This window comes from Pogona vitticeps, chromosome 4 (assembly GCF_051106095.1).
Source record: "Pogona vitticeps strain Pit_001003342236 chromosome 4, PviZW2.1, whole genome shotgun sequence".
Lineage (NCBI taxonomy): Eukaryota > Metazoa > Chordata > Lepidosauria > Squamata > Agamidae > Pogona > Pogona vitticeps.
In genome coordinates this window covers 132,137,870-132,151,158 of record NC_135786.1, presented here as the reverse complement: position 1 = coordinate 132,151,158, position 13,289 = coordinate 132,137,870, and the positions used below count along the sequence as shown (strand labels likewise).

Genomic DNA, 13,289 nt, shown 5'->3' with positions numbered 1-13,289 from the left:
GGTAGGCATCAGGAGTGGTTACACGGTTTAATTTCCTGTAATCAACACAAAACCTAATGCTCCCATCAGGCTTGTCCACAAGGACTATCGGAGAGGACCAAGGACTAGAAGAGGGGACGATTATGTTCTCCCTCAGCATCTCGTCCAGCTCCTTCCGCACCTTGTCCCTATAGGGTCCCGTTACTCGGTATGGGGATACTGCCTGCGGGGGTGCATCCCCTGTATGGATCCGATGCATCACTCCCTTCACTATCCCCGGCTTGTTGGAAAACACCTGTTGATATTTACTAAGCAGCATTTTTAGTTCTTGCTGCTGGTCTTGGGTGAGTGCAGGACTGATCTTTACCTCCTCTGGGTTGTATTTTACTTCCCCTCTACCCTCCCAGAAGGGTAATTCAGCTTCCTCACTCTCAGCTGCTTTTATAGCAAATAGAACCCTCTGTTCCCCTCGGTAGTAGGGTTTTAGGGCATTCACATGAACCACCCTCCTTGCTTGGTTCTCCTCCTGCTCTATTAGGTAGTTCAGGTCTGACATCTTGGAAATGACCCTATACGGTCCTGCCCATTTGAGCTGCAGTTTGTTCTCTCTGCAGGGCCTAAGCCAAAGCACTTCCTCCCCTGGGTCAAAGTGCCTCTCTCTAGCTTTGTGGTCATACCATGTTTTCTGTCTGACCTTCTGAGCTTGCAGGTTTTCTGCTGCCAGCTCTAGATTTCTCCTTAGGTCATTCATCAAGGTGTCTATGTAAGTCACAACGTCTTGTGGGTCATCCTGGGTGATCTGCTCCCAATTTTGTTTGATCAAATCAAGGGGCCCTTTCACCCCTAAGTGTGCAGCAGACATGTCAGAGTGACCCCTTTGTAAGATCATGGGGCGATACTTTTCAGGTACCACCAGTTGACTTCTGATCCCATCTCCCCCTTTTGAGATATTCCTCAGGGTTTCTCTATATAAAATCCCCTTTTTCTCCAGAAATCTCACTGGGGTTTCAGGTGTTAGCTGGGCGTCAGTCACCTGTTCAAAACACTTTTGGAGAGTGGCGTCTGCCTTTTGCTCCTGTCCAAATCTGCTGTCTGTGGTTAAGGTTTCCACCACAGCTTCTGAACTCCCCTCTGCTTCCGTCTCTGGCTCATCATTACCCCCCTTAACTGTCCCCGTGGTGGCTTGTGAGCGTGTAATCACTAGCACCCGTTTCACATGTTCAGCCAGGTCATTTCCCACGAGCACGGCTGCTGGCAGAGTCGATGAAATCGCTATCCGCCAATCTCCCCTCCAGCCTTGAAAGTTGACAGGTACCTCTGCTACTGGCAGAGAGATTACCTGCCCCTCAATCCCTGCCACCTTCATGCTCTCATTTGGGATTATAAACTCCCTAGGAATAATATCTGGATGGCACAGGGTTACCTGGGAACAAGTGTCCCGCAGCCCCCTATACTGACGGTCAAGTATTCCTACGTCCACCCCGGCTGTCTCAAACAACTGAGAATCTGTTTTCACCAGCAAGCAGCGCTTTACCTCTATAAGAGGACCATTTTCCTCAGCCTGATCAGCATAGGTAGCTGTTCCAGACTGAGTAGCCATGGCAACAGGCTCCCTCAGTGACACTGAGCCTTGCTCTTTCTGGACACAGAACACAGCTTTTGGCTTGGTCCCACTAGACTCCTGAGGCACCATTCCTTTTAGCTGCTTTAATTTCTCACAATCTGAGATTAGATGACCCTTTCCCTGACAGAAATAACATTTTCTGGTGTATTTTGATTCTCTCTCATCTTGTTTTGGTTTTCCCTCCAAAATCTGAGGTCTTAGTTTCATGTCTGAGGGCTTCCCTTCACCATGGGCCCCTCCCCCTTGCTGGCTTTTCCCTGGTCCCTGAGAGTACTTGCTGTAGGTTTCTTTGGGTTTACCTACAGATTTCCCCTCACCCAAGGGCTTTCTTATTTGGGCAATAAAATCTGCGACCTCTGCGGCTTCTGCCACAGACCTCGGTTTCCTTTCCCTCACCTGGAATTTCAATTCCCCATGCAGGACTGAATAGAACTGTTCCAGGGCTATCAAATCTTTAAGCTGTTGAAAGTTCTCTGTTCCCTCCTGCGATAGCCATTTCTCAAGCAGCCTCACCAATTGGGCCCCCACTTGGGTAAAAGTCTGTTCTGGTTTTTTTGTGAGGGACCTGAATCTTTGTCTCAGCTGCTCTGCATTTATCCCATGTCTGGCAAACACCAGTTTCTTAAACTCTGCAAAATCTTTCATCAGTTCCTCAGGCATCTCGGCATAAACCTCAGCCAGGCTACCACTGATTAAAGATCGCATGATGGTCATCTTCTCAGTTTCCCTCACTGAGAAGTCCACAAACGCTCTTTCCACTAAGGAAAAGAACACCTCAGGACAATCTCCCTTGTGGTACACAGGGAATTTCTTCAGGTCAGCCTTAGACAATTGGCCTCCCTCAGAATCCCTATTGTTATTATTGTTCTGGTTCATCATTTCCAATTTTCTTAATTCAAACGCCATCCTTTCTTTTTCCAGAGCAATTTTCTCTCTCTCCATTCTTTCTTCCCTCTCCATTCTCTCTCTCTCTCTCTCTCTAATTCAAACGCCATTTTCTCTCTCTCTAATCTTTCCTCCATTTCCCTCACCCTCAGTTCATGCTGTTGGGCTAGGAGTATTTTTCTAAGTTCTGGGTTCTGCTCTCCTGTGCTGTCACCTTGCACTGAGCCAAATTCATCCTCAGAACCTTGGTCAATCTGGGGGTCTTTCACTTCACTCATGTCTGCTACTTGGCTTCGAGTCAAGGGCATAATCCCCCCTCAGAACAGGCTGCTTTAAAAGTCAAGCCTCAAAATAAAACGACCACTTTTTTCCTTCTTGCCTCAGAACCAGCTCTCCCTAGAGATTGCTGCTGTTCTTCAGCACTAAACTTGCAACAGTATCGAGTCAGAGCCTACCCCCCTCTGCTGGGCCTCTCAGCTGGCAAGCTAGATCGCTGTTGCTACGCAGTTTTGCCTCAGCTTTTTCCCGCCAAAACTAGGCTGCCTCAGAGCACCTTAATCTAAGTCTCCCCAGTTGGCACGTTCTTCTACTAGCGCACCTCCCCGTGAGGTACACCTAGAAGATTACCTACGCGCCTCAGACTGTCCCTGACTAGACCCCCCTTGCTCTGGGCACACTTGCCAAGGCTTTGCTGGACCACTGGACAACTGGACCAGTCGTATCCCACACGCTGGACACCAATCAATGTGACAAACCCAGACCTACTGGGATATGTCACACAGTTACACTAAGCTGCCACCAACCATTCCCTATAAGAAGTCACACAGACCAGGGATGGATTTTTAAACAATAAAAAGAATAAGGTTTATTTAAATACACACAGGGAAAAATAAACAATCAGGTGAATAGGATAAAGTAACGTGGCTTATTCTCACTCATACAAGCATACAGTTTGGTTCACACAGAACCCTTAACTTGAAGCACAGACCCTGAACCTATCAGTTCTGGCTAACCAACAGACACCTGAACCTATCAGGTTGGTACTCTGACACACAGAAGTACCCTGTCTGACACACAGACTCCCACAACAGCTTCTTCTTCCCAGCTGCTGCTTCGTCACAACCCAGTGTCTCTCAGCATCTCTCAGTGTGTGTCTCAGCATCTCACACGCTTCACATATTTATACAGTACAGCCCCTCCTCCTGATGTCCCGCCTTCCACTCCCCATAGGATGGAACTTTCCCTCCAAACCCATGACAGACAGGTAACATCAGTGCTGTATGTAACAAGGAGGTTGTCTCCTAGCTTTGAAGTAACTGTCTGCCCACTGAGCTGATGGCTACAGCAAGAGGATGGGGATTTTCCATATTTCAGAGTGGATTTGGGGTGAGGCCGCATATCCCGATGCTTTTAAGGGTACCACTTCTTTGAATTGCAATGCAATTTATCCACCAGCCAGTTTGCTGTACTGGGAATTCTAACTGCATCCCTGTTCTTTATCCAAGTTCTGTACATTTTATTTATGCTAGAAGAAAAAGAAAGATGGACACCTTAAAGGAGGAATTCTAAAAACAGCTTCTAAGCCCTTATGGCAGCTGCAGCTGCTTCCTGCTTCTCCTAAGCTTCCTGGCAAGCGTTGCTAAGCAACGGACCTTGAGTTGATCCTTTGGCCTGGTCACTGACTCACTCTGAACCTGCAGGAGCCTGGGAGTGTTGGAAGGGGCCCTAGGACAAATTCAGACCTCTCTTGAATACCATTAAGATCATCTTTTTTGCTCAGGGAGGGAGGCAGATGATGACTGCAGGGCTTTGCAGTCCTCCACAGCTAGCTAGTAGAGTGAGCAGACTGTGGGATGAAAAGGCTTTGCATTCCTTTTTCACTTGTAAAGGTGTTGTCACTGCAGGCAAAGATGGGCAGAAAAGATAATTAAAAGTTAGCAAAATGAGATGGTAAAATTGCTAACATAGGCATTGCGAAGACCAAATAGTGCAGGAGTTGAAAATGAGATGGGGATGCCAGTCTGTTCATGGTTAAGAATTGGCATGGTAAGAAAACAAATTTTTTGAATGACCAGAATCTGATGATTCTGGTGAGGAGGTTCATGGCAAAATAAACAGAGGGATGGTTTTCTCTGTTAGTTTCCCTCTCTGCTGGCCCAATAGATTTCTTCAAAATCATCCACAGGTTGAAAAGAAAAACACGTATGAGGAGTGGCCATCAATCATGTGGGATGGAAAAATTTCTAGGGGAAATAATTCTGTTTTGGGATATGTATATAAAATCAGTATAGTAACATACTAGGTGAAATCCAGGTCCTAAGGCTCCCGCAGAATTCCCCTTTATCATGGGAAAGCTGTTTGGGGCCACAGGATGCAGGGGGAAGAGAGTCTTTAATTTCTAAAAATTGCCACCATTGGGATGACTTTACTGGCAGTGGCAATTTTTGGACAATTATTTAATTAATTAATATCCTGCCCATTTAGACCAAAGTCTACTCTGGGCAGCTAATAACAGTGCTGAAATAAAATAAAACAACAGTATTAATCCCATGTCCTCCAATGGCTTTCCCACAACGCAAGGGGTCCCAAGGGAGAAGGGCAATGTCCAACATTTTTTATTTTTTTAAAAAAATGGCAGTGGCTAGTGACATCATCAGACTTATTTGGTGCATGTTGTGGTGTAGAATTTCAGCCAATGAAAGGATAGAATATCAGTCAAAAATGAACAGTTTCAAAATTGTAATTCTCCCCACCCCATAGTTCTTTTTAAGAAAAACTCACAATCTCTAGATTTTCTGGAATTAGCAAATTAAAGAGTTTTAAATCCACTTGCTTCACTGTCCCCATTTAAAATCACATCAATGTTCCTGTGCAGGAGAGGTGGGGTCACCGGTACAAGTGTCCCGCTGAGGGACTTCCTATAGGGGGCTGGTGACATTAAAGGGGCTTGAACCTCCCCTTGCTGTCAGCAACATTACTTCACAACCTTATGTCATGTACTCTACTGTGGCCTCATGGGCTGGGGTGTGTGTTTCCTGTTACACTTATATCTTGCCTTTCCTTTAGTGATTTCAGGGTGGTATATAAGGGTCTCTTTGTTCTCAATTTAGCCTCATAATAACCTTGTGAGGTAAGTAAGTATGAAAAAGTGTGACTGGCCCATGGTCAGCTATGCCATGGGCCAGTCACTTCGCTCGGCCAATGCTGGCCGAGCGAGGATTTGAACCCAGGTCTCCCAGGTTCTAGACCAACACAGTAGCCATTACTCCATTCCAGCTGTTTATCCACTGTTGCTGCACAACAGTAGTTTTGCTTAATATTATGTCTGTGCTGACTCTGCTCTGAGGAGATGTAAGCTAACAAAAATTCTGTATCTAGGAGGAATGCTGAATTACCCTACATATAGGCATTGCATAGATTAAGTACATATATGTTTATTACCCTACTTTGCATAGTTCATTCTGTTTCAGGTGGAAGAACTCAGTAAGGAAAAAGTTGGGTTTTGAAGACAATCCTCATGCTGATTTCTGTATTTGTACACAACTGAAGAATAACCACAGTCTCTCTCTGTATATACAGTATATATGCAAGCAAATTCTCCGGGAGTTGGAATGCTGTAATCTATGAGAAGGGGTGACATTTTCCTGTTTATAAGAAAGTTAAGAGAAATATTGGCAACCTGTTTTTTTAAACACTTTTTTGCTAGCCAAGTTCAGCTTGTATGACAGAAATAGTTATGAATGGTGTGCCAAGTAATAATCAGTTTTTAGCACTCAGATTTATAAAAGTTTTTTTTAGCAGCTACCACTTTTAAGGCAATCTTTTGGAGATTGTTCTGATATTTACATTTCTGATGAAGTGTGCAAATTACACCCCTGTTATTTAATCTTGTCTTTGTACCCCAGGAATCTGATGGCAAATTTTAGTAAGTGGTGGGAGCCATATGGTCCAGGCTATCATATTTGTCTGGAAAGCTTACTTGTTGTTAATAGCTGCCAGCTCTTTTATTTTGTGAATACTTCATGTTCTTAACTATAGCCAGGCCTCACTCTTGTTTTTCCCATTCTTCTTCAACTGTTCTTCTGTCTCTTCAGTGTAATGATTCACAACACAAATGGACTTCCTCTGTTCTTTGTAATTGTGAGATGAAACTGATTCAAAAGTAGTGAAAATCATATCAGCACATAAGTGAATCTGGATCTTGAAATCCCTTGTCAAAGAAAGTTAAAGCATGAGGCTATATGTGAATTCATGGTCTGTTTTGGTACTTTTTTGTACAAAGAAGAATGCATTTTATACATGAATCCCAGATTGTAAAAAGACAGAGGTCTGCCTTAGCCATGCCAATTAAAAAGCTTCCTCTTTTGATTCTAGATTGCTGGGCAGAAAATTGTCCAGAACTCTCTGCACCAATCTTCTTCCAAGCAGCCCAATATTCTATCCTTTTGTGCACTAACAGTGGTGATCCCTGAGTATTTGAGGAACCTATATTAAAATGTATGATTTTAGCGTGCTTCTGGAATTGTGTTTGCTGAGTTAGCATTAGTGCTAGCATCTGGTCAGCAGATATAATGATAGAGGTGTGTTATTTAGCAGTACCAACAAAATTATTTCAGCTTTGGTTGCTTAATGAAGCACAGATGAAAAGTCAGTCTGCCGTAACACAAAGCTATGGTGCAACTACACTTGGAGAAGAGTATACATTTATGGTCACCACATTAAAAAGGGATATTTTAGAGCTGGAAAAAGTGTAAAAAAGAACAACAGAAATTATATAGGGACTGGAACACCTTGTTTTTGCCATATTGGAGCTTTTAAACTTAGAAAAAAGTGAACAAGATGTAATGATAGAGATGGGTAAATGATGTGTGGTTTTGGAAAAGTCTATAGGATAACTCCCTTTGTACTAGAATAATCCAGGATCATCTGTTGAAGCTGAAGGGTTCACATAAAATGAGAAGATCTTTTGGATTTACAGGCTTGTTTTCACTAAGAAGTGACCTGATGACACATAACAACAACAAAAGGAAATATTTGTTCACATAGCATGAAGTTGAACAGTGGAACTGCCAACTTTGACAGCTTTAAAGAGAGCCTGGACTAATTCATGGAGGGTAGGATTGTGAGGAAGATATACTTGCTCCTTTGCCAGAGGCAGTGTATCTCTGTATATCACATTCTTCACTCAATTTTAAGGCTGTTGACATTCCCACAGTATAATAATTTGCTGTGGAGTAAGATAAATGGTATCAGCAGAACCCATTCAAGAGTAAAGGCTTTGATGATTATGGTTCAATCCATATGTTTCTAGAGAAGGAAAAGAGAATATAATCCATGCAGCAAGACACATCTCCTTAAAAGTATGCTAATAGCATTTTATTTCCAGGAACTTGGAATTGTGAATATTCAAGGGTAAGATATAATGATCAATAACCAGCCATTGTTTATCTGTGTTATCTAATTTACCTCATGCTTCCCAGTCATAAAAATAGAAGCTTTGCCTTGCTGGATTAGACCAAAGTCTATCTAAACTGAGATTATATTTTAGCAAAAGTCAACCAGGTACCCCAGGCATCTTGATAAGCAGGACCTGCTGGTTAGTGATACACGGTCTCTGGAGCTTAGAATTTAAGCCACTTTGTCACTGTTAAATATGAAAGCTATCTTCCAGAAAGCATCCATTTTTAAAGTTATCTCTGAAGGATTCTGAGTGTGTCTGTATAGACTTTAGAATTGGTGTTCCCCATATGTTTTGGATTAAGCCCATCTTTTCTGCCATTGACAACACCAACAAGCTAATGGAAGTTGGCATCCAAAACATCTAGAGGGGCCCAGTTTGAGGAAGGCTGCCTTAGAGATTACCCAGTGTTTTTGACTACCAAAATGCAAACCAGTTAAAGTGTTCCTTCTGGCTGTGGGTACAAGGACTACAGTGGGTGGCTCTCTGCTTTTTCTTCTAATCTTGGTAATGTTCTAAGTTTTGCAGCATGGTAGCTTTTAAAAAATGTACTGAATTATAGGGTTGCTTTGATGCAAGCTCATGGATCTCAGGAAGCCAGTCAAATTTTGCATGGGAAATAGCTTTCCTGTGCCAGTAGAACCAGAATAATTGCCCAAGCATTTCTATATTTGACTTAATAGTAGTTAGACACCACAGAAGGAAGGGGAACTAGTTGTGTTACAGCTGGAACAGTGAGAAGATAAAGACAGCAGTGTCAGACTATCTATGCCACATCATTTTAATGTTCTTTTAAGAATGACCCTCCTCCTTTTCAGGTCTCCAGTTCTTAAGGCAAGCACTTGAAGGTTAAAAAGTGATACATTCCTGCCTCCTCTCCCAGAACAGTCACTAATAAATTGCAGTGATAGGTCAGGCTAACCGCAGCAGGTGTAAGGAACCTGTAGGGTCTTGTCAAAGAGTGGTGCTCCCATTGCAAGTGAAGACAAGAGCTTCTCACAGCAGGAATCTCTGCTAAAGAACCTGTGGTTGTAACTGTTCTTCTCTCAGTGGGAAATGAAAATCCTTTTCTGTCTCTAGTGTTCATCAGGAGGCAGATGAAAATGCAGTAGCCACCAGTTTGGGAATTTCAGTAGGAAATGCTGCATAAAATGTTTATGCATGATTCAAAGCTATAATTATCTAATTAATAACATCTTTTTAGAAATGCAACAGAAATGTGAGCTTTGGACAATCAGATCCTGAAGAGATATTTTAAGCCATACATATTATCTTACATCTCTGGTTGTAGCCACAGTTATATCACCAAAGAATTACTGATATGTATACATTAACCGTGGGTATCATAATTATGAAATCTCTGTGCTTTTTAAAATGGATTAGTTATTGTTCTCCTTCTTTGGCAATATATCAGGAGACAGGCAAACATCCTATGTGAGATAGAAGTGTTCACAATTACATATTTACTGCATTCTGGGCATTTATTTTTGGAACAGCAAAACTGCGTTCAGACCAGTGCCATTGCACTTTAAATGTCATTCTCCTGTATTATATTTTTTGAAAGGTACATGAAAAAAAGACCCATCTACAGTCCCATATGTGGAAACCTGTGGACACCACGTAACTGCATGCACAGATGCAATGTGCTGTTTCATGAAACATGTACTCCAGCTGATGTGTCTATAGGTTAGCACAGAGATGTTGTCCCTAGCCCTTTGTTTAAAAGGTCTGTTTACGTCCAATAAGGTACATTGAAACAGGCATACATATGGATTGACACAATAATTTAAGACTAATGCTTACAAGTGAGCTTTATTCACTTTGCCCACTTATCTCAGAAGATTAAATTGTTCTGTCTCGAAGAAGGTAGGGAAACAACAGAAAATATAGTAGCCATCAAAACGAAGATTTTGGGACATGTTTTGTGTGTGATAAAGCTATTACTTGAGCAGCTTTGTGCCACAAATTATTTTACTGCACGTTTGGATGTTAAACTGTATTCCAAGATACATTGTGTTTCTCTGTGTGTTCTCTTCCATCACTGGTCTTTCCTGGACCCTTCACAACACTTTGATGCTTTGCACATATCACTGACTGGAGGATTTGTATGAAACAACAGTATGAAGACTGGACTGGGGATGTGGGGGGTCACTGTCCATTTAAAATCTTAATCTTTTCATCAGTCATGTGTCAAGCAGAGAAATTTTGTAAAGAAGAATATTTCTGTTTAAATCCTGGGAGGCCCATCCAACGTCTCTAAGCACTCACCTTTTAGAAAATACTGCAGAGCTACACAGGTTGATAACAATTTCAGGAGCCTATCCATCCCTCCTAGTAAGGGGGCTTAAAAACAAGCCAATCATTAACAATTCATACATTTTTGTAGGTCAACTTGGCATGGTGAAGGAATGTTATTTTCTCTCAGAAGGTTGTAACTTCAGCTAAAAAGCATATTTACAAAATTTCAGTCTGGCTCTCGTCTCCACACTTGAAAAACAAGGGGCATAAAATAGAGATCCCAGCTTGTATCTCGACAGTATCTCAATAAAAGAGTGTTGTAGTATTCCTGGAAAATACTTATGCAAAAACTTTGTCAAGTTTCTTACGTAAGAGGAAACTATATCCTTGTGGAACAGCAATCAGTAATGCTTCTCCTTCCCATCTCTGTTTGAGATGCACTCTGAACACGGTTGCACATCAACCCATGAAACTGTACCTTGGTCACCACCAACAAAACTGGATGGATGCCCTGAACAATATGGGATGGACAGAGCTTTTTATTCTAGCCAAGCCCATATTCCCATCAAGGAATTTCAGCAATTTGTAGTAATTTATTTTGTTCATTCAATTTTATTTAATTAAGGAAAAAGAAAGGTTACGCATCGCTGCATGATTGAGTAAGCCTTTGAAGATAGAGAGCCCTATTCTACTTCTCTCTCTCAATTTGTTTCTAGACTGTAAAGTTGCAGTGTTTTTCTGCTTCACCTTGTAGTGCTGAAATCATTGGGATAGATTAATGGGGCTATCTCAGAAGTCCCCCACTGTTATAGGGTCAAGGAACTGCATGTTTCTTGACTCTACAACAGTGCAACTGCGACATAATAACCAAGCTCTAGCACAATTGCAGATCTCTCCTTAGGAGATCATCACTCTTCCTGAATTCCTTAGACCAGGGCTTAGTAAATTGGAATGAACTGGTAGGTTGCTACATGATTTGTAATAGATTAGCAAGGGGTTCTGGTTCCTTGTTTGCCAATAGCAATAACTAAAAAGCCTCCCTGTCAAATTAGCTTACTGGAAAGGAACATTTCTGAGTATGTCAGGAGGGGCTTTCTCTCTTTCTTTCTTTCTGTTTTTGTGTGCATCTCTTTGAAAAGAATTGTAAATTTATTTCTGGTACTTTTTAGAAGGGAAGGGGGGAACAATTTAGGCTGAGCAAGTGCTCAAAGGCACCCTTTGGGAAGAATTCTCAGTGACAGATTTGCCTACCTAGGAGCCACAACTGGTTGATGGATTTCAGGTTTCTTGGGGGTGGGGAAAAGAGAAACCAGGAACTGCTGTGGATTGTCTGGTTTGACATCTTCTCTTGGCCTCAGTCATGTCTTCTAAAGCAGTGGTCCCCAACCTTGGGCCTCCAGATGTTCTTGGACTTCAACTCCCAGAGATCCTGGCCATAAGAGGTGGTGGTGAAGGCTTCTGGAAGTTGCAGTCCAAGAACATCTGGAGGCCCAAGGTTGGGGACCACTGTTCTAAAGTATTAAAATTGGCCACTGGTGGAGGATTTATTTTCTGCTCATCTAAAGCAGGGGTGGGCATTTGCAACCCTCATTTACATTGCAACTTCCAGAATCCCTCACTATTTGCATGGGAGTAAGTAAATAAGTTATTAAAATAAAATAGAGGGTCACAGTTGTCCAATTCTGATGCAAAGCAATCCCAAATTTTTCCTCTCTTCTCTTTGAATGGTGGGCAGAGGAGTTCTTGGGGTGGGGTGAGGCTATCTGGTTTAGAGGGTGATTCAGCAAGACAGCTGAGCCTGTTCCCCAAGAGGCTTTCCAGCTCCCTGAGATGAAAGCTGCTGGTAGAGAAGATGTGAATGTTATGAGAAGTTGCCAAGAGATCTTGGAGAGGAGCAGAAAGTGATGCAGTAACTATGTTTGGGAATGGAGGGTGATGTCATTCATGTTATAAATGTGGGAAGGTGCCAACTCAGTATCTGAAAAATAAGGGACCCTGCAGTGGAAAGTCTGGGCATCCTTTGTGTTGTGTTGCGGTGGATAGTCCATAAAAGAGGCAAAGTACTGAACAATGCCCAGGGCTCATTCTCTTCCCTGCTCATCATATGTCCCTGTTCTGTTCTCTTCTGTCTCTGCAGAAAGTGATGCTTCCTACAGGCGCTGCATTCCGATGGTTTCAGTAGGAACAAGAATCCCAAAGCTCTGTCATCCAGTGCAATGTCACTGCTTGCTTGTGTTGTCTCAGGCAAGGCATTTTTTGGCGGAAATGAATGGATGCGCCTATGTCTCCTTTAGAACCAAAAATATTTTCTCGCAGATTTCATTCCTATTTTTTTTAAATAATTTTTTTGGCATTTGTTTAACATCTTTGAGTACTAGTAAAAGAAACATTAACTGCTTTTCAAATAATTTTTAAAAAAAGAATCCATAAAGTACCAAGACGTAATAGAGTATGGACAATCAATCAATTTATTTTCCTGTGTTATGGTGTTGATGTTGTTTATGTGTGGAAGATGCAGTTCTTGTGTAGAGAATGTAAATTTACAGTAACCTTTTAAATCTAGTTACCAATAAGCACTACTGTAATTAGCACAGCTGTTTACTCATTCATTTTTTTTGTTTGATTAATTTCCATCATTAAAGAAAAATAGTGTGGCTAGTTTCTAGAATGCCTCAAACTTCATGTTTATAAATGAGAATATGTTTAAACTAAAGTAGTTTTCCTCTCCCTAACCATACACATAAAATAAGGTTTAATCTGCAAGATGTTTGATATTAAAAAGTGAAAGTGTAACGAAAACTGGCAGGTCTTTAAAGTAAAACAAATTAATAATTATGTTTAGATTTTTTTAAAAAAAGAAAAGAAAACCTGCACACTAGATTAAACCCAGTGCTAATTGCAATGATTCTCTTTTAGAAACCATTTGAAAATGTTACTGGAATTCAGATGTAACCTGTTGCAGAACCTATACTGAGAACATTTATGACAAGACTTTTCTGTTCAAAAGTTGTCTCCTGCTTTCTCACCATCACTAACTGAAAGGCTGTTTGTAATGTTCTAGCAATTCAGGCTGTTTTGTGAATAAAAATGAAAGCATGTTTTGTG

The 13,289-nt window shown here is 41.7% G+C and overlaps 1 protein-coding gene across 7 annotated transcripts in view; it reads left to right on the top strand.

Moving 5' to 3' along the window:
* Positions 1-13,289, top strand: part of CXXC5 (CXXC finger protein 5) — a 104,463-nt gene extending 91,174 nt beyond the window's left edge. For all 7 annotated transcript variants that reach the window (XM_020790531.3, XM_072998404.2, XM_020790526.3 and 4 more), the window contains one exon: positions 12,322-13,289. Coding sequence is in view for 6 of the 7 variants with exons in the window: in XM_072998404.2 (XP_072854505.1) it covers positions 12,322-12,366 (45 nt within the window). In the remaining variant the exon portion in view is untranslated. The remainder of the gene's footprint in view (positions 1-12,321) is intronic.